The sequence below is a fragment of the Paramisgurnus dabryanus genome, chromosome 3 (assembly GCF_030506205.2).
Source record: "Paramisgurnus dabryanus chromosome 3, PD_genome_1.1, whole genome shotgun sequence".
NCBI classification, from domain to species: Eukaryota; Metazoa; Chordata; class Actinopteri; order Cypriniformes; family Cobitidae; genus Paramisgurnus; species Paramisgurnus dabryanus.
Window position 1 is genome coordinate 2,797,440 of NC_133339.1, and position 27,674 is coordinate 2,825,113.

At 41.4% G+C, this 27,674-nt stretch overlaps 1 protein-coding gene across 1 annotated transcript in view; it reads left to right on the forward strand.

The window, feature by feature from the left end:
* The first annotated feature begins 16,035 nt into the window (after positions 1 to 16,035).
* The window catches only part of LOC141281893 (high affinity immunoglobulin gamma Fc receptor I-like), a 33,557-nt gene continuing 21,918 nt past the window's right edge, over positions 16,036 to 27,674 (forward strand). Inside the window, exon 1 of the mRNA XM_073813742.1 lies at positions 16,036 to 16,111. Within this exon, the coding sequence (XP_073669843.1) occupies positions 16,036 to 16,111 (76 nt within the window). The remainder of the gene's footprint in view (positions 16,112 to 27,674) is intronic.

The window sequence follows — 27,674 nt, forward strand, 5'->3', positions numbered from 1 at the left end:
TTTCAGGACCGGGTAGAGAATAAAGTCTACCTTTAGGTGGAGAAGTGCCTAGGAGAAGCTCAATAGCACAGTCATAGGGCCGATGGGGAGGCAGGGAGGTGGCCCGGGCTTTACTGAAAACCAGAGATAGATCAGCATACTCCGCCGGGACCCCGGTCAGATCGAGACCTGAGAAACAGAAAGAACAGAACCAGAAGGAGCAGACCCAATACATGACACATGACAAGACTGTGACCAAGCTAAAATAACATTACTCTGCCAATCAACGTGAGGATTGTGCTGTGCCAACCATGCATGGCCCAAAATAACGGGAGAAAGAGAATCATGCAGGAGGTACAGCACAATCTCCTCACGATGATTACTAGATATGTGCAAAATAACGGGTGCGGTGCAATGGGTAACCTGTGCTGTCTGCTTTCCCTTCAGAGTCCATACAGTTAACGGAACCTGGAGAGGAACGGCAGGAATTCCCCACTTTCGTGCAAAATCGAAATCCAAAAAATTGCCCTCCGCTCCAGGATCGAGAAGAGCTCGCGAGGAATGTTCTATACCATCAAAGGATAAAAGGACCGGAAGAAGAGTGCTAGAAACAGAGGAGATTTCATAAGTGGCCGTGCCCACCAGGACTCCTGGATTCACTGATGGGCATTGTCTTTTAGTGAACAGTTCCGTGCCTGATGTCCCGGTTTGCCACAATACAAGCATAATCCATTAAGCAACCTCCGCTCTCTCTCCTTAGATGTCAGCTTCATTCTTCCAAGCTGCATAGGTTCACTCAGCACAGGGGAATGGACAGATGAATCGGACGCCACGATGACGTAATGAGCGGCGGTGGCGACGATGCAGAAGACGATTCTCAATACGCAGAGAGAGCTCAATAAGACCATCGAGGGAGCGTGGAAGATCATGAGTAGCCATCTCGTCTTGAATCTCGTCTCTTAATCCCTCTACAAACTGAGCTCGAAGAGCCATCTCATTCCAACCACACACCGCCGCTAACGTCTGGAATTGGATGGAGTAATCCGTGACAGTGTGATTCCCCTGCACCAGACGGACCAGATGAGTTGCAGCCGCTTCTCCCTGTGCTGACCGTTCAAATAATTTCAGCACCTCCAAACGGAAATCCTCAAAAGTCTGACAAAACGGAGCTAGGGTATCCCAGACCGCCGTAGCCCACTCTCTAGCCCTGGCGGTCAGCAGAGTTATGACGTATGCCACTCGCGTCTCCTCCGCGGCGTATCTGCGGGGTTGGAGAGAAAAAATCAATGAGCACTGGGACAAAAATGACCGGCAGGCATTAGGATCTCCGTCGTATGTGGTTGGATTGGTGACATGGGGCTCAGGATCAGATGAACGGTGAGGAATGGAGCCCTCCAACCGCATGCATTCGAGCTGAGAGTTGAGATCGGAAACTCGAGCGGCAAGGCGTTCCACCTCCCGTGATGTAGTAGAGAGCTGAGCATCCTGCTGCCCCAGCCATGCCCCCTGTTGTGCCAGAGCAGAGCGTACGTTGTCAGCATCCGCTGGATCCATCTGTGGCGAGTTCGTCTGTCAGGACAGGATGATGAAACACACAGAAGCAAGGATCCAACTGCAGATAACTCAAAGTTTAATAAAGACAAAATTATAGACAGAGAAAAACCACTGGGCTAGCCAGGGAGCAAATCCTGGAAACACACTCGGGAACTCAATCCACTGCTCTGCCGGTCACAAATAGTCCATGAAATAGCCCAAAGCTCACTGCCGCAGAGAGGAGTTGATGATAGAAGTCACAGACGTGCACTGGAGATCGCGCGCCCAGCACGATGTAGAGAACCACCGATTCGAATCGGGGAGATGAGTAATGACAACCCGGCAATACAGCCGGCTGAAGGCTGGACACCAAACGATCCGTTACAGTGCTGCTGGACAGCAGGAATTACCAGTACTCTGGACAGCGCACAGCATGTAGTCCGGTAGATACAGCAGAGCGGCGGAGAGGAGCTCACACAGTGCAACAGAGCCACGGCCACACACGAGAGACAGCAGGGCAAAAGACCGGCAGGGCAGAGAGAGGTATAATAATCCACAGAAGCGGAGAGGAGCGGAGGTGCTGATATCCTAATGAGAGGTGAATGATAGAAAGCAGACAGAGCAAGCAGAGCAAAAATGACAAAAATTCCAACAAAGGCGGCGAACACGACATAACAAGACTGAATCAACATAACAATGACGAACTCGCAAGGAACAACTAAACACAGAGAGCTTAAATACCAAACTAATGGGGAGACAAATGAGAAACAGGTGATGTCGCAGGTGAATTAAATCAGTGCTGATGAGATCGCTCCGGTGGCAGACGCGCACGTGAGAGCTGTCAAAACACAAAACACACACACAGAACAAAACAAAAGAAACAGAACAGTCGAAAAGACCAAAGTCATGACACCAGGATCAGCAAGAGCAAAAACGCAAATTAACATCGGTAACTTTACTGCTTTACCACGAGATGAGGCAGGAGGCAAAGGGTCTGAAAGGGTCGTTGCACTGTTTATTTTGGTAAGGTAGGTACGTGATATGTTTGTACTGAGATGGATTCCGATATTCTACTTTGATGAAAAATTGTGTTGCTAATGAAATTTGTGTTCGTTTACGGATTAGCATAACGATATAGTTACTACGTCTACACAACCGAACGTGTGCTTAAACTAATTCTGATGTAAACCAGTTGTTTGGTTATTTTGGAAGTGTTATTCGACTTTGTACTGCAAAGTTTTCTTACTGCTGAATGAGACATGAGATGTGACCGTCTGATCTGTGTGTGTTCATGTGTTTTGTAAGAGGCGTGACTTTGGATGGCGATTTGACTTGAGGGTGGGATCGGGATTTCATTGCTAGGTGGCTACCATTAGCATTTTTCAAAATTTGTTACCCTACCTTTAAATATTCTTGTAACGGGAGTGGCAATAATATGGGCTGCTTTTAAGAATATAGAATCATGACCATCACAGCACTACCCAAAGCTCCGATGAATGCCACAGCAGCGGCCGGTGCAGTCGACATGTATGTTCACTAATGTGTGGCAGTGTGGTAGTATGTCACTTTTACGTCGTAGGCGTCATGGGTCAGTCTTGCGCACTAACTTCCTGTCTCTCGAGTGGCTAAGACCGGAAATGTGGTGTATTAGTCACCATGAAACAACTTAGCGATTGTCTGATTTTCCCTGTGGTGAAGTATATAATAAAATAAGGCAGTTCTGGACTTAAATTCGTTCATTAAGAACTGATTAGATTGTTTGAAGTTGGGTCTTGTTGCTAATTGCTGAAATTTTATATTAGTCGATAGTATTGTCTTTTTAAGACCATTTTATGTCACTGATTAGATATGACAATACAATAGCATAATAATGCAAAGTGCATCCTTTCTAAGAACACAACTTTGATTTTTAAGAATATTAAACTCTTAACATCGTATCAGTATGTCACGTTAGCAAGCGGCTAACGCATTGCAGTTGCACTATTGTTTATGGATGAATGATGTGTAGTGATGTCGGTTTTTAAACTCTTAATATCTTGTCAGTAAGTCATGTAATTATATATATATATATTATTTGGCAAAAATGTCTTTGATAGAAGTGTGTTTAGTTTGTTTTGGCTGGTGACCAACACTGATTGCAGGCACACACACACACGCACGCACGCACGCATGCACGCATGCACGCACGCACACACACACACACACACACACACACACACACAACACACACACACACACACACACACACACACACACACACACACACACACACACACACACACAAGATCTATAAATTGAAGTATTTTACTTTCAGATAGTTTATCAGCTTTGTTTAAACCCTAAGTTTTTCTCTTTGTTTCTTTTACAGTGCTGATTTCAAACATCCACTCTCAACGAACTGAAGGTGAATACATTTATTTGAATTTAAAATATGTGTTTGATTGATTTAGTTTGTTTTTTAATTTGTATTATGCTGTACAAACATTATTGCAATGTTTTTGTATTATTTTGATGTAATTTGCATATTGGTCTGCGCAGTTTTATATGAAGTCAAACACGCCCGTCAGCATGGATTTTGAAATGACTTACAGTGAGAGAAAATTTTTTTTTAGTGGCATCACATTGGTTAATGGAAACACTTTCATTTCATAATATTTTTATTAAAATTATATAAGATTTAATACATTTAGTAAATATCGGTAAAGTTTCTGGCAAATCTTTAATAGAACCAGGCTGTTGTGAACTGGAATAAACAGAAAATAATCTGCTTTGGTGCTCAGTGTAAGATGCTTTGAAGTTATTGTTGGAAATATAGATATTGCTTACTGAATCTCAGAGGACAAATAAATAGCCTGAAGTGATTAGCAAATAGTTGTGCTGCTCTTCAACTTAAAATCACCATGAAATGGAAGTTGCGATTGTGTTCGCTTTTGTGATGTATACCCAAGTGTGATGGCTTCTGACATGAGAAAAATGTATGTCGGGGTTTGGCCCAATTGAAGTTGGGCGTTGCTAACAAAATTCAATTTGTCCCACAATAATAGGTGTGTTCGACTTCATGCGGCGCTGCACAGACCGATCGGCGGCTGACTTGAAGCAGTGCATTCCGGTTAGTAACTTTGTCCGACTTAAGCTGGCGCTGCAGGCACGTGACTGTGTCATATGGTTTTTAAGTACCGCGAGAGCGGTCCGAGATCAGCCGCCTGAGTTAGCCAGCGCAGTTCGCGGAGAGGAGCTGCACGGGCTGTAATGACGACACAGCTGTTTCACGATTGGTCGGATTCACCACATGACAACAATCACGTGTATTTCGTGTTTATTTTCACGCCCTCAGTTCCACAAATGCTCACAAATCTGTATTTTTATAACAGTTAAAGCTCTTTTCATGTAGTCGCGATGTTATATTGTGTCTTCTTCATCAAAATTAAATGGATAAAAAAACGTAGACCCCACAACATTGGTATTTAAATAATATATGCTTATGTTGAACTTTATTCTTGTAAAAACAGATGCTGTAAGCCTCTTCAGTTCCACTCATGCTCATACACGGACATTCAAAACAGTATAATTCACTTTTTATGTAGTTTACATCTTACAAATCATGTTTAATGCGATTAAGCAAGCAAACGACACGTGATCAGCCATGCTTGACGTAAATGCCGCAAACTACGGGAACCGCAGCGCGTCCGACTTCACGTCTCCGTTTTCAGCTCCTCCCCGCTTGCACGCGGCTAATCTCGCCGATCGGTTACATCCAGCCGCAGCCGATGTCAAACACACCTAACAACATGCTTGTTATTCCCTTCCATGACCATGTGACCATACCCAACATGATCATTTCAAACCAACCTATCAGAAGACCACCTTTAACCCCCAGTGTACTTAACCAATCAACTCTGCCAATATTCTTTAATCACTATCAGTGAGCACAGGAATGCAGATGCTATACATGATGGAAATGGGGGTTGTGACAGAGTAATAAATTCCTACATTTTCAATTTTACACCCCCTCCCCCCCAAAAAAACAAAAAACATCCCGAAGGCCTTAACGTTCTCTATAACACTCTGCTGAGAAACACTAAAACAAGCATGAATGAGATTATGAAGCATAAAATGTCTTTATATTAAAGAGTTATTAGATGCAGTGCACAACAAAAGAAACTCAGTGTGGTACCTACAGTACTGTAAGCTGTTTGACACAAAACTGAAGCCGCCCTTGAGCAACAACAAATCAGTGTTTTAATCATAAGAGCCATATGAATTAATATTTTACAAAGGGTTAGCCCACTTGTAATATTTGTAAAATTACTGTTAATTTATCTCACCCTATGGACAATCTATACTTATGTGACATTGCTTCAGTAGAACAATAAAGAAGCTTTTTAGCTGTAATCCCAGCAGCTCTCCCAGTCTTATCAAGTAAATCAATCTCTGAACGAAACAGAAAATTATTTACAGCATTTTCCCAGTAATCTAGCATCTGCCAAATGTCCTAAACTTCAGGTGAATTTCAATCTCATCCATGTGTCCTATTAAGTCCTTGAAATGGGAAACTCTGGAGGGAGATGAGCAGTTATATCTTATAATACTGTATTGCTGTTTGATCACATTTTCAAACGAAGTAATAAATAATCCCACATTTCTTTATCTGTGACGGCCTTTTGTGTCTCCTTGTTGCCTGTACAAATGTTTTTAGTTTTTAGGGCAGTTGGACAGAAATTATAGAGATGACGTCCAACCCCTATGGAGGATTTCAGATGACAGCATTTCTGAATCAACACAAAACTGACAAATGTTTCTTATTGTACTTGTTAAGATGTAAACATTGCTATAACATGCTCATACCAGTTACAGCAAGATCTTGTTGAAAACCCTTCAAAGCTCTCAATGATTTTATATTGACAGATAAACCAACTCTGACTGTGCAGCCACAGACGCCTGTGTTCATTGGAGACACAGTTACTCTGACCTGTGAGATTCATCAGTCCACTGGATGGGAGTTTTTATTTACCACACCACTCACTGAGACTGAATCCGTTGAAACTACAGGAACTAAAACAATCAGATCTGTGCGAGTCTCTGATGGAGGAGAGTACAAGTGCAGAGCCAGAAAAAGAGAAGACGTTTATGTTTTAACACAATACAGTGAACCAATAACATTGACAGTAAATGGTAAGTATTTATACTCCCATAATACACTTTGCTCTGAGATCACAATGAAAATTATTTTATTGGACACTGAACGCGTGGCAATTACTGTTACATGGGATGCAACATTCAGTGTTTTGGTTTGAATTTCGCAAACTATGTACAGTAAAGGGGACAGAGAATGAAAAACCATTTTTACCTTGTCTTTGTTGAATAATGGTAGTCTACCCACATTCACAAACATACAAAAAGTGCTAAACATCTCAGTCTCATAGAAATTCCTCTTTTAGAAATGTCAACCAGAAAACGGCCCAATCTGAAAAACTGATGCTTATGACATCACAGGCATCTAACTGCCCCTCCACTTTAAAATAATTGGCTACATATTTGAGTGGCAGCAAAGTCAGCCAATCAGTAATGAGATTGCAAGTTAAGCCAGTAGGGGGAGCCAAATAGGTGCAAAACCACTTTTTTTAAATCCCCCACCCCAATAGAGCTATCTGAGAGAGGTTTTTAGGAAGCTTCTAAGGCATTACAGATCCAAACTAAAAAAAAATTGTCTACATGTCACATCACAGAATAAGGATAAATACTCCGTTCAATCATTCTATGTCACCTTAAGACTAGTTATATAAAATCTATTCAAAACATTATCCTAAAGATTTTTCAATTTCTTAAATAGTGCCAAATTTAAAAAAAGCCAAAAAAAATCCCTCAATATTTTAATTGTAATTACATTTTGATGTGTATATATTTAAACAAAAATATTATCCAGATAACCACTTTTTTATCTGTCAGTTGTATGAGTTTTTAGATTTATCTGTAATATATGAATGCACTATAATGCTTTACCAGTTACAGTAACAAATTCTTGCTTTGACAAGTCTCATTGATCTTATATTGACAGATAAACCAATTCTGACTGTGCAGCCACAGACGCCTGTGTTCATTGGAGACACAGTTACTCTGACCTGTGAGGTTTATCAGTCCACTGGATGGGAGTTTTTCTTTATCACACCACTCATAAAGACTGAATCCACTGAAACTACAGGAACTAAAACAATCAGATCTGTGAGAGTCTCTGATGGAGGAGAGTACAGGTGCATAGCCAGAAGAGGAAACCCTCAGGTTGACACACAATACAGTGAACCAATAACAGTGACAGTAAAGGGTAAATATTAATACATAATACACTTGGTTCTGAGAAATCAATGAACATTATTTGATATGACACTGAATGAGTGGTAATTACAGTAGATGATACAACTTTTAATGCTTTAAAGTAAATGAGGGCAATTATGTTTTTCCATTTTAGTTGGTCACTATGACGTCACATTGTGGCCGACGAATTGGGAACGCGCTTTGCAGGACCAATCCACCTAGAGAAGATAATAAAGCACCAATGAACTTGGAATGCAGGTATTTGCATCTGCTGGCATCGTTGTAGCGATTCAGCAAGAAGAAAGATAAATGTTATTTAAAACACTATTGAACATCCTACCAACTTACCCGGAAGTAGCACCTCACATGAAGGAGAAAGAACTCTGTGTATGTTTTAAGAATCGCTCTGCATCAGATCTCTATCCAAAGTCCTTCACAAAATTTTAATTATCTCAGGTTTTTGCTCAAAATTTTGTGTTTTTGAAGAAACCTTCCCATATTTGAGAGGTGATAAGAAGAGAAGTAATCAAGGTAGGATGAAATATGTTTTTTTTTCGTCTGAAAGCAGAGGGTTTGTCTTATCATTTGATGTATTGTTTATTTATATATTTAAAGAAGAACATTTTGTAGAAGGCATTAAACTTTTGTGAAAATCATGAAAAATGCTGGCGCTGGCTGGCAACTTTTTTAAAAAACGCTGGCAGGGAAAGTGTTCAAGACTGTCACGTGACCACGAACCAATCGAAACTCTCTTCCTCATACTCTTACGCACACATGCAGCTGGACACACACACGCGCCTCACAAAAGCCGATGCTAGTATCATTTATTCATTCGCTGTGCTAAGTTATTTTTTACATTTTTTAATTAAAACCAGTTTTACTAGTCCACTATCGTGGGTTTAGGAACAAATAGTGACCGGCCTCTCTGCAAGTAAGCCCAGGTTCCGCCTCTTTAAGATAGAAGATGGAAGGTTTACGCAGGCACTGGAAGGGTCAGTTTCAGTCTATACTACATCGTAGTTGCCGACTGAAATGGAATGTCTCGATTATGGATCTAACCCTCCTTCCCTGAAGGAAGGAAACGTAGACATCACGTCCTGTCGCCACAGTTTGCTGTACCATTACCGAGGTTGGCTGGGCACTGATGCTCGGCTTTCTCAGCAAAAATAGCTGATTTGGTATTGCACCCGCCTCTCATTAAATACTCGTGCAGCGGTGCAGCGCCAGCTGATGCAAATACCTGCATGACAAGTTCATTTGCGCTTTAGTAGCTTCTGGAAGTAGAACCCGCAAAGCACGTTCCCAATTTTCCGGTCATGACGTGACGTCTCCGTTTCCTTCCTTTAGAGAACAAGGGTTACATCCAACTGAGATGTTTTTATTTTTTAAAATAGTGCTTAATTTAAAAAAACTGTTAAAACAATTCCCTCAATATTTTATAATTTAATTTGAATCGGTTCATGTTTAAATAAACAAAATTCTAAATACATTTTATGCTGATTTTTCTTTAATATCAGTAAGAAAACACCACTAGAGTTCATTATACAGTGAACACACAGATTTCCTCTGTCAATCATACTGGATGAGTTTTCAGATTCAATGTTTACATTTATTTTATATTGACAGATGTAAAGCTAACTCTGACTGTGCAGCCACAGACGCCTGTGTTCATTGGAGACTCAGTTACTCTGACCTGTGAGATTCATCAGTCCACTGGATGGGAGTTTATCTTCATAAACCCTTCAAACACTGAATTCACTGAAACTACAGGAACTAAAACAATCAGATCTACGCAAGGCTCTGATGGAGGAGAGTACAAGTGCAGAGCTAGAAGAGGAAACCCTCAGGTTTATACACAATACAGTAAACCAATAACAGTGACAGTACAAGGTAAGTATTTATACTCACATACACTTTGTTTTAATAGCATGATAACATTATTTCCTTAGACATTGATCAAGTGGCAGTATCAGTTACATAGGAAAAACTATAATATGATACGACATATATGTTTTGCAATCAAGTGTTTATTTGACATTATTTTCAATGTAAATTGTTGTCATTGTACAGAAAGACCAACACCTCTGCTGTCTGTTGACCCTGATGATCATGTATTCAGAGGAGAAACTGTCAATCTCAGATGTGTCATCAATGGAGGAGGAGTCAGCAGCTGGCAGTACAGCTGGTATAAAGATTCAATCATCCAGCAGAATAAACTTCAGTATTACACAATCAGATCTGTTATTGAGTCTGACGCAGGTAAATACACCTGTAGAGGAACAGAGATCAGAGGATCACGATACTCACACATCAGTAATGCAGTTACACTGACAGTATCTGGTGAGTCTGTTTATCTGTATTCATTATCATCCACAATATAAAGTCATATTCAACTTACGACAAACTTCAGTTCAACCTGTAGTTTACTAAGTTAAATGGTTTGGATCATAATTACTTTTACAAGAGGGACCTGACCTACAAACAAAATCTCATTATTATAAAGTAAGATATAAACATTTAAACGACAATTGTATTGAAAGTTGAATATACCAAAAACTACATTTAACTTTTCAATGCAAAGTGGTATGTAACTCGTAGGGCCCTATTTTAACGATCTAAGCGCATCGTCTAAAGTGCACAGCGCATGGTCTAAATGGGTGTGTCCGATGCCACTTTGGCTAATTTAACGACGGGAAAAATAGTTTGTGCGCTGAATTTATAGTGTAATTAAGGGTTTGTAAAGTTTAGCTGTTTAATACAGAGATGCTGTTTATAAAAAGTGAAAATGCTTAATGAAAATAATTAAATAACTAAATGGTTGAACTTCATCCTGTTAACATCTCAGTACACAGTGAGTTTGTATTTATTTATTCATTTTAGAGGCAGAACATTTTTACCATCAATGCATAAAGAATAAATTCATAAACAAAATTCATTCATTTCAGTAATTAGTGGCTATTGAATAACTATATATATATATATATATATATATATATAAACTCACTTTTGCAGACCTTAAAGTACATGCAAAGTTTGATATTAAATGTGTTCTCAGTTTGTGACACCACAGAAAAATGTGATAAACCACCCAGACAAATATGAATTATTAAAAAGCCAAGTAAATAAAATAAGTGTCAGGACCCGTCTGAAATCATGTGTTTTATTACATCTAGTCTTTGTGTTCGGGGTCCTGGCAGTACCATGTTTATGTAGGAAATGTGTGGTTTTAGTATTTAATTATTCTAACCACGCATTTCCCGGGTCTCGTCACTTTTTCCCCGATCCCTTATTTGTAATGATTTCCAGGTGTATGTAATTTACTTTCTCCCTATTTAAGAGTCCTTGGCTGCGTCCGAAACCGCATACTGTATAGTAGGTACTGAATTAGATGAAGTACCTACTTACTTGGCGTTAAAACAGTAGGTACTGTATAGTATGAATCCGGGTAGTATGAATGAGATTCGGACGTACTTCATCCGCCATGTTGCTACATCACGTGACATACGTCGTCATCACGTCATGTCATTTCAGCGCGAAAACAGCCGCGTGCATCTTCTTCTTCGTTGGATAACTACTCGTCCGGGGCATCATGGGATAGTGAAGCGTCCATCGTATGCACACTGCAAAATCAAACCGGAAGTAGTAGGTCATCCGGGTACTTTTCGCATACTGTTTTTCGAATACTATGTATTCGGACATACTACTCGCCTCGCCTACTGCTTTTCGCGTACTATATAGTATGTATTAGGCGGTTTCGGACGCAGCACTTGTGTTTGTTGTCCAGTGCGCGTTTGTCTTGTTACAATCCCTGTCTTGTTCCCGAGTCTTGCTTTTGTGAGTATTTCGAGTATTTAGTCTAGTTTGTTATTTGTAGTTTATTGTTGGTAATGTTTAGTCTTATGTTAGTTTAGTGTAGTGTTATCCTGTCTTGTTTTGCCCCCTCTGGGGTTTTGTTTTCCCTGTTTTTGTTAATAAATTATTATAATTTTAGTTTGTCTGCATCTGGGTTCGTTCTTTGTCCAAATCCTCACATTAAGTTCATCAAAATCTTGGAAAAACAGACAGGATTCTTGAAATCTCTGCCCTCAAACACTGTCAGCGCTGAAACAACGTCCACTCGCGGGAAAGTCTCTCAACTATCAAATAGCGCTACAACCTGAATGGATGCTCATGATTGTATTAGAGATGAGGTCATACTCTGTGGATCACCCACCCCAATTTATCCTGAAAACTGTTTAACGGTGTAACTCCACAATTCAGTACTACACAGTTCACAGTCTTTGTAAACAATACAATGTGTTTAAACAATACATTTCTAAAATGTATAATGTGTTTAGAAACAGTTCTCTGAAATGACTTTAAACAGACTTTAAACAACACAGGGCAAATGCAGATGGTTGCCAGAGTGTTGCTATTTGACTGCTAAGGTTTCCCAAGTGGTTTTCACTACCACTTTTACTTTTACTACTGTATTGCTACTGTATAAGGTTGCAAGGATTCTGATATATTTTTTTAAATTTATAATCATCAGTCATTTCTTCTGTTTTGTAGATGTTGATGTGATTCTGGACAGTCCTGTTCATCCTGTGACTGAAGGACAAAATCTGACTCTACGCTGTTTATATCGAGAGAAAAACTCCTCTAATCTGAGAGCTGAATTTTATAAAGATGGATCAGTGGTGCAGAATCAGACTACAGGAGACATGATGATCATCCCTACAGTCTCAAAGTCACATGAGGGTTTCTACTACTGTAAACACCCAGAGAAGGGAGAGTCTCCAAAGAGCTGGATCTCAGTCAGAGGTGAGAGTCTAGAGAAATGATCTCAAGTGACTTTGTTTGTTGTTCTTTAGATATACTGCATGATAACATGTGTTTCTGTTTCAGGTGTTTATCAGGAGGTGTTTGCTCTCAACATGATCACTTTTCCGCTGGCAGTTTGTCCATATCTGTTAGCGACAGTCGTGCTGGTTATCAAATGCTGTAGATTGAGAGGTGAATCATCTGTCTGATTTATTGGGTCATTACATTTGATTATTATACTGAATTTAAACAAATTTGTTCATATTGTCATTATCACTCTATATCTGGATTATATCTGAATAAAATAACATTGATGTCTGTATGATGGATGAGTTTTGTTGTATTTGTTGTGGCCTCTTGAATTTGTATTATATTTCACTGTATTAGCGACGCTCCTCTGTGTCTGTCCTTTGATTTTTCTAATGTTTCTTCTTCATCTACTTAAACATCTTTTTTCATTTTGCTTATTATGGTCACCCTTAGCTCGCTCACTGAGGGATTTGTCAGCCACTTTTCTTCATAAAGAGTCTTTGAAATTATATGCATTTAATTGAAAAGTGTTAAATGTGCAAAATAAATTGAAATCAACCTGTCTCTCTCCTCCTGATTTTTTCCTATTCAAATACACACATATGCATTTAATAACACAGACATAATGGTAACACTTTACTTGAAGGGATGTTCATAAGACTGACACCTCATGACATGACAAATTTCATGAATATGAGATTTTATACAACTGTCATGGCATAAAACTCTGTAAAATAGCTTTATAACAGCTTCGTGAAAATTCTTCATTTCATTTTTTAGGTTCCACCAGGTGTTAGAGAAATAAAATCAATCATCCAATAATAAAATGCTATTTTAATGCATTTGGAGAGAGATTCACCTAAAATTTTATGAAAACAGTATAATAATGGGTTAAACCATGCAGCGTTTGGTCCATATAGCTGCAAAAACTAAAAAATTTTGTTTGTCATTTGCCTTCAAATACGGCCTTGGAAGGCTGCAGACCCTAGGTGTTTATCAATGTCAGAGATACTTCCTTGGCAGGACTGGTCTTTCCAAGTCACTTCCTTCAGGCTAGGCGAGGCTCCTCTTTAGCATTCGGAGAATACGTAAATGGAACAGGCTAGCCAGTGCACGTTATTGCGTCATTACGTCAGTGAAAAGGTGTGCTTTTGGTGCATAGGATTCGTGCATAGGATTGTGGGTGATTTGAGAGCATGATGATCCACATATGCATCTTTTCCTGTATATGGGATATTTTTCGAACCAAGGACTTGATTGTCGAACAGTCCTTCGACGGTCATGTCAATGACGTGGAATCCTTGAAATTCTGACTTCCGAGGATTCTTCCTTGACATTGAGAAACACCTCCTGAATTGGGATGCACCCACAGATGAGTGGATTTTTAGATCAACCCCCTAGTGGTGACTAAAATGATAAATTATTATAAGTTCTTTACTAAAGAAACCATTTGCCAAACAACTTATTTGATAATATTATGGATGTTGAATGTGTTGAATTGGTGGAAAACTCTTACATTACAAATTCAGTCAGAACTTAAAGTCTCTGTTATTTTTTATCCCATTCTATTACTTTACCTCCTGATAAAAGTGTCAAAAAGTTCCTAAAATCTAATGAATAATGGTCTTTGTAAAATGTGTATAACTGCCAATGGCAGCAAATTTATTTAAGTCCATCAACTGAGAGAGAGGAGAAGCACCCCAAACCAAATGAGTACTCTGAATTAAACTGAAGCAACAGTCAAGACCATATTTAGATTCTGTATATAAATATATTATTGTTTACAGATGTCAAATATCCATTGAATTTTTCTATGTTATTACTAAATTGTCACCGCAAACATCACTCAAGCTTGTACAGCTCACAAACATGTACACACAGGGTTGGAGTACTTATCAATGATGGGTACTTTAATCTGCAGGGTTTTTTTAAGTATCTCCGTTCGTGGAATCTGGGTAGGCATGCTTCTCATCTAGAGCTTGACGCTTTGTGTTATCAACATTATATGGTGCTGCGCAGACTGATCGCCATATGACATCAAAGTACCGCAAGAGAAATGGTAAAGGAGGATCATTGCATAACATTTCGACTTGCTCTCGCAGTACTCTGATTTCATAAGCCGATAGGTCTGCACAGCACCACATAAAGTGTAACTGCAGTGCCCTATGATTTTTTACAGCAAAGATTAGTTTACTCGTCAATTAAGAGAAAACACTTCCCTGCCAATTACAAGCAATACTGCTATTATCCACCAGATGGAAAATTTTATGCAACCAGGAAGCAACCCCTCCCCCAAACAGTTCAGACGCAGCACATGGTCTATCATTGCTCTGAATAGAATTTCTATCAGATGTCTTTCACAAAAATTATCTCGGCTTTTTGCTAAAAATTTTGTATTTTTGAAGAATCCTACCCATATTTGAGAGATGACAATAGAGAATAAATGAAGGTAGGATGAATTTTTTTTTTTTAAGCAGAAGGTTTGTTTTTCATTTGATATATTGTATGTTTATATGTTTAAAGAAGAACATTTTCTGGAAGGCATTAAACTTTTGTGAAAAAAAAAATGCTGGTGCTGGCTGGCAACTTTTTTTTAAAAACACTGGCGGGAAAAGAGTTAATGGTGGGCACGAGCCTGCATGAGAAAATGGATGTGTGGCGTAAGACAGCGTGAGAATGAGATCAATTGCGTAAGTTTCTCTGGCACCCCTGCCATCACTAATTTCAAGGGCAGATTGCAAAAGCCACAAAGTGTTCATTAACTTTGAGATGCTTCTGGTAGGATAAAGACTCATTTTCTCATTGACCACAGAGTGTTTAGAAGAATATTGAATATGACACCCATGTTGTTTGGTATTGTTAGCAGTTTAGACTCTGATATGCTAATTAGCCATGTGAAGTGATTGTGGCTAGAAGGGATACAGCTATGGCCAAAATCTCATGAAATCTCGACAGATGAGCCCTGTTTTCATCCTAATTCTACCCCGAACCTAACACTAAACAAACATTTTTTTTTTCGAGATTTCGCCATAGCTGTATCCCCTCTAGCCAGAACCATGTGCAGTTTTCAAATCAAAATCAAATCATTGTATTGTCTCATCCTTGACACAGGTGTACATGGAGTTAAAATCTTGTTTGCATAGTCATGGCAGCAGTGCAGTTGAGAAGTTAAAACAATAAATACGCTAAACAAAGTAATACAACAGTAAGTACACAAGTTATAATAATAAACACAGAAGTCACAGTAGATACATTATACACATGTGCATAACACAATATGATACAGTATATGCAGAATTTTGCAGAACAATACAATGATACAGGACAGAATCTAGCAGTGTATTGGTGGAAGTAAGTTATTTATGTGACTTCAGTGATCTGATGGCCAGGGGGATGAAGCTGTCGCTGAGCCTGCTGGTCCAGGCTTTAATAATGCAGTACCGTTTGCCGGATGGAAGTTTGTGGCTTGGGTCTTTGATCATTTTCTTTGATTTCCTCAGACAGCAATCTGAACATGTGTCCTAGAGTAAAGGGAGTTTGGTTCTATGTGTTAAGCAGATGGCACTACCCTCTGTAGTGCTTTACGGTTGAGGGCACTACAGTTCCCAAACCTGACTGTGGTGCTACGAGTTAGTATGCATGAAAGTGCCGTTGCTGAGATTCTTCACAGTTTTTTATGTGTGTTCTCTGTCTACGTAAGGTTGAAAACTTGAAAGAGCTGACCCTCTCCACCATGTCATAATGGGGCCATGGACTACTTTGTGTTTTCAGAAGTCATCTCCTTAGTCTTGGCAACATTGATTGTATTTTTTTGTTAAACTGCTTTATATACTTTCATATGTGATTTGTGTGTATTGAAGTTTTATTGTTTGTAGTTAAAATGCATCACTGATAACTGCGTTCATATGTACATATATATCATTGTCAAAGTCAGCATGAGTGATCTGATGGAAAAGTTGAGCTCAGTGTGGTTTTAGTTTCAGTTCCGTTTCTGTTTTGTGGTATTAACAAATGTGTGAAAGCCGTCAATGTTCAACAGCTTCTAATAAAATGTTTCCTTTAATTTACAAACACTGTCACTACCACCATTATTATGTGCAGTCAGTGACAAATAAATGTAGTTTTACTCCATTTGATGCTGGATGAAAAAGTCACAAACTAGATTTTATTGTTATAGATTTCAAATATATTTAAACATCACTAAACACCTCCCTCTCAGGAGTTGTGGGTAATATCAGCAGTTAGATTGTTTATAGGTCTATACATGGTGCTATAGAGCAGTGGTTCTCAACGTTATTCCTGGAGGCCCACTGCTCTGCAGATTTTGTATGTCTCCCTTATTTAACAAACCTGATTAAAATAATGAGCTCATTAGCAGCGATCTCCATGAACTGAACTGAGGCCATAAGAGAGACATACAAAATATGCAGGAACGGAGTTGAGAAACATTGTTAATGAGGAAGTCTTGAGGTTTTAACACAGAGTGTTTAATGTTTAAGTGTCAGTCATCAGTAGATCAGTATGGAGTTGATTTCTCTTCCTCTAGTTCTCTGTGAGTATTATCTTCTCTCTATGAATTTAACTACACATCAATTACTGTCACATCGTCTACAGGATCAAGAGATTTACTGGATTTACTAAATCTTTTCATGCTCTTCTCGTGATGTATGAGTGAATGATGTTTGTATGAAACAGTCAGTCTGGTGTGTTGATAGTGTTAAAACAGCACAAACACCAGAGAGATGTTTTGTGTAACTGTGATTCTGTAGCTGAGATGAAGCTGAAGTTTAACAAACTTGCTGATCAAGGCTCTATACAAAGTGTTTCTGGAAAAATACAAATGACAAAATATTTATTAATGAAAGAACATCACTGTGTGTTAAAAGTGGGTTTCATACATGTTGTCAATCAAACAAACACATTAATATGGTTAACGTGGTATAAACGTGTGTTGCAGTACTCTCAGGTTCAGTGTTTTTTTTAAGTTGCATTAGCGTCATCAATTATGAAATGTTTTGGAAAATTGTTAAAGAAGTGATTTACAGCAGACTGAGGCTGTACGCATTATTCAGTCCATCGGCATGATGGACGTCCAGGGCGTGCGCTTTAAACATATTGTTTTGTATCAGGATGCTGGTCATTCAGCCATCAAAACTAACACAAAAACACAGAAAATACATTGTTTTACAAATTTCCACAGGACAAAGAACCTCAGAAAACATGGATTGTTAAAATTACAAGGGGCATATGATCCAGGTTGAGATGAGATTATCACATTATGTACAGTAATATCTGTTTTGGATATTAACCTGTTGGCTTATCTCTTATTTCTCATGTTGTAAGCATTTATTATTCTTAAAAACACCAATATAGTGCAACAAAACAATATTTTATGGCATCTAAGTCTACATCTCCAGTTTGTATAGATCATAAGAGTTTGTACCATTTATTTTCTCCTTATGTTTTTTCATGACATGAAAATTGACTTAATAACATGTGATTGACTTGATAACAAGCTAAAGTATTTAAGTAATAGTTTGTTGTGCAAGAATTGTTCAAGGTAAAACCCATATGAACCCAATATGTTATTTATTTATGAATCCTGCTTCTGTTAAATCCTGCTCAAAAAACTTCCCAGAGAAAAGTTTTTAATGTATACATGACTTGCGGTTTTTGTGATCTCTACAAATTGGAGATATGTACTTAGTTATAAAGTAAACATGCTTACAACATTAGAAATTGATGATTAACCAACAGGCTAATAACAAAACAGATTTTACTTTGCGCTGCTCTTATCTCAAAATGAGGTCATATGTCCCTCACAGCCTCGTTTTAGAATCAACATGGCGGTGGACTGAATAAGGCGTATAGCATTGATTCATTACAATTTATCTACAGAGAGGGTAGAGGTGTGGAGGATGCTATTCTCTATCTTTAAAATTTAGTTTAAACATATTTGAAGAAATCTAAGACTAAGAAATCTAAGATTCACACGAGTAATTTTTATTTATAAATTATGCTTTTAAAAGTTACTTAAATATTCAAATCTAACTAAGGCTTAGTCCTGGCTGTCCGGGAAACTTCCCCCATAAACCACATCTGTTAATAGAGAAATTACCTTATTTTGATATTGATTTAAATGTTGCTGGATGGATTTTAGAAGAAGTGTCTGACTGTCGTGTTCAAACAAACGGTTTTGTTGTTCCCAATAAACAACATAGAATGTTGTTAGAAGTGGGATCGTGTGAAGAGCGAATTAAAAGAAAGACAGGACGAGACACCATTATATCTCAGTTTCAAGTTTCTCAGCTGGAAAATTCTCATTTAAAGCAGATGACTGGCTGAAATTGATCAAGCGTTTTGAAAGGATTCCTATCACATCAGGCTTGGAGACGCAGGCGAATAAAAATTAAGTGAATAGCCTAATCTATATGATGGGTAAAAAAGAAGAGGACATATTAACTTCACTGCATTTAAGCGCTCAGGAAGCGAATGAGTACGAAACAGGAAAGAACTGACTGAATGATCACTTCATAGCTTGTAGAAATTTTATTTTTGAAATTAGAGACAGCAATGGGTGGGCGAGTCTTTGGATAACTTCATAACATGTATGTAACCCTCAGTCCCTGAAAGAAGGGAATGGAGACGTCACAACGTGACGTTGTAGTGACCGACTGAAAGGGAACTGCCCTGTCTAGTCGAGCATTGTGAATCCGTACAATTGCATGATGAGATGGTGAGAGATAGACTTGTTGTGGTACTTAAGATAGATAAAAAAGTTGTAAGAACAATTAAAACTTGAATTAATCCTGAATTCTGAAAATAATTAAAATACAGAATAAAACTAAACTAAAAGCCTCATGCAAAGCATTCTGGGAACGAGAAATCCTCATCAACCTTTTTCTGTTTTATTCTTTCATATTTTGTTTCCAAGAAAGATTTGTTGTTATTTTAGTTGTATTCTGTGAAGACAAATACTTCACTGTTAAACCTTGCTGTAGATTTCCGGGTAAATAACTGAAAAATTGGCAGTATTTAGCTTTAACATCGGTGAAAGGTATTTTACTCTGATATGGGGTGCAGTTATGTTGCCCTAATAATAAACTACAGTAAATTACTCTTTGCACCAATTAAGGGAAATAACTGTAATATTATCTGGTAAATTACTGTCCTCTACATTCCCCATGATGCACTACGTCACAATTTATTGAAAACTGTTTACATCTTCAGTCAGAAAACAAGGATTAATGCATTAAAACACACATACGCACACACACATGTGCATGCATATTGCATACAAACAATATGTTTGTTTGTTTACTCTGGAGCGTGCTGTGTTTAACAATATAATAGTGGATTTGTATGTTTAAAAGCTGAAAATGGATAACACAACTATGAGTAAGTAAACTGTTAAAATATTTTGTCTTTAAAACACATAAAGGTAAGATTCCAAATAGCTTCCTGATAAGCAAGTTTTTAGCATCTCCTATCAACGTTAACACTTGTGGATTGTTCAAATTCACTGCCCTTTCATGTTGTTTGTGGCCCAAAAATGCTACTAAATTAAACTGTTGTAAAAATGTATCAGATTAATATATATATATATATATATATATATATATATATATATATATATATATATATATATATATATATATATATATATATATATATATATTATTAAATAAATCTGTTAATCAACCTCAGTACTGATCAAAATTACCAAGTATTTACACAAATTCCATGATTGTAACTTTTTAATTGCCAAGTTCATAAGTGATGTTACTTATTTGGGGGGGAAACACAAAATGACTTATTTTCAATATAAAAAGTGATTTTGGACTGGATTTTTTAAACCCTTTTCACAGTCTTGAGCATTTCAAAGATTAGATAGAACATTGGCTTTGATAAATTTTTAGTTTTTGTGCAGCATCAGATTTTTTTTTTCTTTTTCTAACTAGCTGGCAACAGTTTTGCCAGTTTTTTAACCCCCTAAAAAGCCTGGTAAGGTTTAACAGTGTTGTTAATGTTTAATGTTCATTTAACTTTGAACAAACTGTTGCCAGAACATATTTAAATCTACAGTAAGTTACTGGCAAACAGCTGACAGTACTGTCATTTCTACAGAAATAGTTTACAGTGATCCAACAATACAGATAAAGCACGTAGCATGTATTTTTACATTAATATATGCTTTTGTGACAGGAACAGTGAGATGGTAATAAGGAAAAATGTGTTGTAATTGCAAACTTGAATTGCTAAACATTTCTATTTTCTTTATTTGATTTAATGGAAAAATCTATGTATACTGTGATCAAATAAGATATTAGTGTTTCCACTAGGGTTTTGTGTATCTGTGGGGCTGAATTACATTACATACTATTATATATATTATTAGTTACATCATCACCTAGATTTTGAGTTGCCTTTTGTTGAAATTTCAGAAAAGAATGTTTTTCTTAAGGAAGATGAAAACATTTAATGTATGCACCAAAATGATGACTTGTAAGTCTTTTATGAAATCAGTGTTTTCTTTTGTATTGTAGTTAACTTTGGGAATCTTACATTGGGAACAGGAAGGTTAAATAATGGCAGGAAAAGCTATAAGTGTGAGTCAAATCCAACCTATTGACATTTACAACATGATCTCACGGAAAGTTGTGTTATAGTCACGAAAAACGTGATAAGTTTATTTGTGTCCATGGCACGAAATTCTTCTCTTTTTCATTTCTTGAGCACGAAATTCTATACATTTTTTTGTGTCCGTGGCACAACTTTCTTTTCGTGTCATTTTATATATTGTTTTCTCGTTTTTTCCCCCCAATTTTTTTAATATTCTCGCCTGGAGTTAGGGTTAAAGTTGGGGTTTGGGTTAGGATGTCTAAAAATGTAACAGAAAGTGATTCTAACCCCAACCCCGAGCGACAATGGTAAGAAAATAGGAAAGATCCAGTTCCCTTTCAGTCGGTCACTACGACGTCACGTCGTGACCGACGAATTGGGAACTCGCTTAGAGAGACCAATCTGCTTCGTTTACTACTAAAACGCCAATGAACTTGGCATTGAGATATTTGCATAATGCTGGCGCCGCCCCGCCAGGTGCCTTTATAAGCAGCAGGTGCAAATAAGGAAATTAGCTTTTTTCGCTTCGAAAGCCGGCTTTATCTGCTACTGAGAAGCTACTCTCTGCTCTTCTGGGAACGGTTGCTGAAGTTGATTGACAAGCAGTACTAACACAGCGGACGCTCGCAGTATTCCACGGCTCTGCATCTTTTTTGTTTTGAGTTTAGTGTGTGCGTTGCCTTCCCTGTGCGCATCATCAGCTGAGCACCCAAAGAGTGATTTCCCTAAAAGAGTGATACGTGAGAGCTCTGTGTCTTTTTAAAGGCAGCCACTCTCTCGTATATGCGGAGATCAGCGTCCTTTTCAGGATAGCTTTTCGCCCGTGCGATCTTGGATGCGAGAAGTATAAGGGTTCCAGTGACGGTCACGAGCGCTGTCTTCGTGCTCAGGCATCGAGCACTCCGGGGCTGCGTTCGTGGAGAGTTTCTGTTCTCTCTGTGAGAGCATAACCCTCTTGGATTGCGGAGACGACTGTCGTTTCTACGGGAACGCTGTCCGCGCCTTTGCAGTGCTGACGCCGCCATGGTGTGGCTGTCAAGCGCTCGCAGGGCGCCCTTCGCGTCACTACGCTGAGTAGGATGGAGGATGCGTCCTCCGCCTACCGGCCTTCTCATCCTCAGCCGGTTGAGGCTCCGGTGGAGACTGCAGAGTCGTGTTCTACGATGTCTGCCGAATCCATTGGACCTCCTTCTGGTCCCGTCACTTCTGCAGCATCAGAGGGGTGTCCATTTTTCCTCCGAGGCAGAGTCGTTCCGGAGATGGCGGCCGTGCCCGCGAGCGGCGGAGACGGTAGAGTTGGAAAGGTTAACCCCTCTCCGCCCGAACCGTCCCGCCCACATGATTGGTACTTCGGAGCTGCTCGGGCCTCTCGGTCCTCTCCTCCTGTGCCTTTCTTTCCCGCGACACGAAGAGCTGACGTGATTTGCGGCCGTCCGGCCGTTCAGCTTCACCCCTCACCTCCCTCACCAACGGAGCCGCTAAGGGCGGGGACCCCTTCAGTGGAGCGGGATGCGTTCCTGGAGGGACCACCCAACCCTTTCCTCCCGTGTTTGTAGACAGTCGTCCTGTTACGGACGCTGCCCATCAGGCATGCCGGAGAGGCGGCTTCGGCCCTGCACGCAATAACGTTGCTGCAGGCTCACCAAGGGTTTACGAGGGAGCCCGCGACCTTCAGTCGTGCGATGTCCACCACAGTGGTTCAAGATCGCCACCTTTGGCTGTGTCTGGCTGACATGACGGACGCAGACGAGAACAACTTGAATGCTCCTGTCTCACAGACCGGCCTCTTCGGCGAGCCAGGGGAGTCGGACAGCTCCGCTGCGCAGACTGAGGCGATCTCCTAGGTCATGCCCCGGCGGAAGAGAGCTGCCCTTGGTCCACCACGCCGGCTCCTCAGTCTGCCTCTCGCCGTCGGCGTCCTGCGGCGACCACCTCCGTTCCCCTCCTCGGACCCCATCTCGGCAGCGCAGGGGAACCGGTCGTCAGCAGCTCGCCCCGCCCGCTTAGCCGCTTCCCGTGAAATTCGGGAGTTTAAGTGGCCAGTGAAGGGCGACCCGGATTGGCAGAGGATCACTCTTCAGGAGATGGAGCTCCTTCCCCCGATAGAGGGTCGGGTGGAAAATCCTTGGTTTGCATATGTTCCACCGGCTGTTCGGCCGGTACCCACTTAACCACACATAAGAGTGCATTCCTCTTCCCTCTCTAGGTCTCCGGAGGATCGAGAGAGCCGTGAGCGGGTACACACCAGCTCCCCTACCTCTCCTCTATCGCCAAAGGGTGACCTGAGGAGTCCGAGCTCTCCGCTGAGGAGACCGGACCACCAGCACCCTCATCGGAGTCTGCGCCCTCCGTAGAGGAGACCAGACGACCGTTACCCTCAGCGGGCTCAGGTCAGTGTCACACACACATACTGTAGATGTTTATGCTGTCACAGCAGACGCACCGGCAGTCCCACCTGTCTCGCTTCGCTGCCCCACCGCGGGTACTTCGGTAGTGTCGTTATTTCTCCTCGTACGGTGCCTGGGTGCTTGGCTTCAGTTCCCAGCCCGTTTCGTTGGGTTTTACGCACGATCCGCCTCGGTTACGAATCCGGCACACCCCAAAATTCGGGCTTTCGTTTCACTGTGGTGAAAGCGTCCGATGCACATGTACTGCGTGCAAAAGTCGATATCCTGTTGGCGAAGGATGTTCGAGCCGGTCCCTCTTACCGAGATGATGATGATGGGGTTTTTCCAGCCTTTATCTCATAGTACCCAAAATACGCGGCGGGTTACGATCGATTTGATTTACGCACCGGCTCTACGAAGGTGTTCTTTTTGGATGATAACGCCGAGGCTCGTATTTCAATATTCAGATCGGTTTGCAGCCTTAGACCTGTAAGACGTGTACTTTATGTGTCCATCTCCCCTCGCTTTAGACCGTTTTTTCGCTCTGCGTCGTGGGGTGGGCATATTAATACTAAGTGCACCATTCGAGCTGTCTCTCTCTCTCCGTGTCTCCATAGTCACGGCATTAAAATGTCAGAGAGAGAGCGTTGTTCGCATTCTGCTTTTAGCTACGTCGACTTATAATAGCCCGTTCTTGGCAGACGTGCGCGAACACAGAGAGTTAATGCTTCGGCATCTCGCTCGTTTAAGTCTTCAGGTCGGCTGGGAAAGAGCAACTTTGCCCCGTGCAGAGGATCCTTTTTCTCAGTATGGAAATAAGACTCGATCGACTAATTGGCGTGTTTTACAAGAGCGCGCAACCAGTCAGTTCTGACTTGCCTCGCTTTAATTCGAGGGAAGTACGCGGTCCCTCTGAAACAATTTCAGAAGCTCCTGGACATATGACAGCATGCTGCGGCTGTGACGCCGCCCTAGCTGCTTCATATGAGACCGCTTCAGCGTTGGCTTACGATCGAGTCTCGAGGAGAGCGTGGCACACCGACACACACCGTGTAAACATTGCACCTGCGTGTCATTTCAATTTTTCCCCGTGGTAGACCCGGCATTTCCGATAGAAGATATGCCCCTGAGGGGTCTCCTGGCATTCTGTGTATTGCAATGCCCTCAGCACGGGATGATCAGCCACGTATGACGGGCTTGCAGTCTCAGGGGTGTGCATAGCACCCCAACTGCCGCGAGCGGTGCGCTGTATATCTGGGACTTGTACGCTCCGCTATGGAGATGCGAGGGAAGGATGTATTTGCCGACACCAATAACATTGCGACTGTTGCGTTATTTACCGTTAAGGCGGTTTTGCGCTCTCGTCACCTGTCGCATCTCGCTCGTCATCTCCTCCTTTGGAGTCAGAAGCATCTGAGGTCCCTTCGTGCCATTTACATCCCGGGTACGCTCAATACAGCGGCAGACGCGCTTCCCGAGCTGCGCCCCCGGCGAATGGCGACTCCACCCCCAGACGGTCCAGCTAATTTGGAAGAAGTTCGGTTGTGCGTAGATAGATCTGTTTGCGTCGCCGGACGATACCCACTGTCGCCTATTTTATTCACTTACCGAGGGCAGCCTCGGCGTGGATGCGTTGGCACACAGCTGGCCGCGGGGGGTGCGTTAATACGCATTCCTTCCAGTGAGCTTTATTGCGCAGACTCTGTGCAAAGTCAGGCAGGACGAGGAGAGCCTTTTATTAGTCGCCCCGTACTGGACTCCAGGAATTGGGTTTCAGAGTTAATGCTCCTCGCGACAGCCCCTCCCTGACGATTTCCCCTGAGGAAAGACTTTCTTTCTCAAGGAAGGGGCACATTATGGCACCCGCGCCCCGACCTGTGGGATTTCCATGTATGGTCGTTGAGCGCGCGCAAGGTTTAGGTGATTTATCGCAAGCGGTATCTAACACCATCGACGCGGTTCGAGCACCGTCCACAAGACGGGCTTACGCGCTTAAAGAAACCTTTCTCGTCACCCGGTGCTCTTCGCAACGCGAGGACCCCAGAGAATGCCCATTAACATTGTGCTTTTATATCTTTAACGTAGGTTAGATGGTAGGCTGTCCCTCCGCCATTAAAGTTGATATCGCCGCTATTTCTGCTCATCACTCTCTTATCAACGGCAGATCAGTTGGCCAGCATGATTTAATTATTACATTTAAGAGGCGCTCGCAGGCTAAACCCCTCGCGCCCTCCCTCTTTCCTCGAGACCTGTCCATGGTGCTGAAGCCTTCAGGTCTCCCTTTTGAGCCTTTGCAGTCTACGAGTCTGAGGTTTTTATCAATGAAAACTCTGACCCTGATAGCATTGGCCTCCATGAAGAAGAGTAGGGGATTTACATGCATTCTCTGTTGACGATTCGTGCTTTTAGTTTGGTCCTGCTGTCTCACTGAGACCCAGACCAGGCTACGTGCCCAAAGTTCCCACCACTCCCTTCAGAGATAAGGTGGTGAGCTTGCAAGCGCTGCCCCCGGAGGACGCAGACCCAACCATGGCTTTGTTGTGCCCCGTACGCGCACTGCGACTCTACGTGGTTCGCACACAAAGCCTCAGGACCTCAGACCAGCTCTTTGTTTGTTATGGTGGCCAGCAGAAAGGGAAAGCTGTCACTAAGCAGAGGATGTCTCATTGGATAGTTGATACTATCGCCCTGGCTTATAATCTTCAGGGTATTCCTTGCCCCTTTAATTTGAGAGCGCACTCCACACGGAGTGTTGCCTCATCTTCGGCTTTAGCTCGTGGTTCCTCGCTAACAGACATCTGTAGAGCTGCTGGTTGGGCGACACCTAATACGTTCACTAGATTTTACAGTGTTCGTATCGAGCCTGTATCCTCTCGTGTTCTTTCCTCACCAGGGGGAGCACGAAGAACAGTCTCGCAGGTCGGCTTGCAGCCTCCAACTGATGCTTCATAACTGTGTCAGTATGGAAGGCCTTCAGAACAAAAATGCGTAATGGTTTGAATTGTTCTTCCTCCGCTGCCTTGGCAGCCTTTGTTGCGGAGCATTGGCTGTCAGCCTTTCACTAGCTGTATCCTCGCGAACCTACGTGTCTGGCTCGGGCTCCACATTGTGTCCCACCGGGTTCCTTTGTGAGTATTTTTCCGTGGGGTTAATCCTACCAGCCCACGTTTCCCTTAGCAGAGCTCTGCTTTGCTTACACAGCCACGGCTGTCATTTTTTTTTTCCTCAACTACGGTTGACTTTCGCCCACCATTAGCCCTTAAGACGGGTGGTGGCTTCCGCAGCGTTCCTATCCCGCTCAGGTAGGGCGCTTCCCAGTCGCTGGCACTTCTGTGGGGTTAAAGGAACATCTAGTGCCCGGCCTTCTGCCTTAAAACCTACCTCCTCCTCCTTAAGTGGAACCGGAGGGCTTTTACGCAGTCACTGGAAGAGGTCAGCCCCTAGTGGCGTTTTGATAGGGATTCCCAATTCGTCGGTCACGACGTGACGTCGTAGTGACCGACTGAAAGGGAACGTCTCGGTTACGGATGTAACCCTCGTTCCCTGAAGGAGGGAACGGAGACGTCACGTCCCGTCGCCACAGGTGCTGCCACCTGCTGTTACGGCCGGTCACACTTTCCGGCTTTCTCAGCGAAAAAGAAGCTAATTTCCTTATTTGCACCTGCTGCTTATAAAGGCACCTGGCGGGGCGGCGCCAGCATTATGCAAATATCTCAATGCCAAGTTCATTGGCGTTTTAGTAGTAAACGAAGCAGATTGGTCTCTCTAAGCGAGTTCCCAATTCGTCGGTCACGACGTGACGTCTCCGTTCCCTCCTTCAGGGAACGAGGGTTACATCCGTAACCGAGACGTTTTCCTGTGTTTTCGAAGCTATTGTATGATTGTGTTTACGATGTGCAATATAAAATGATTTTTCATACAATTGACTTATCTCTATAGCGCTGTTTTCTCTGTCCTAAAAACGGGCTGATGTCTTCTTTGTTCTGTGGAGTCCCTCCTTTAAAAATACGT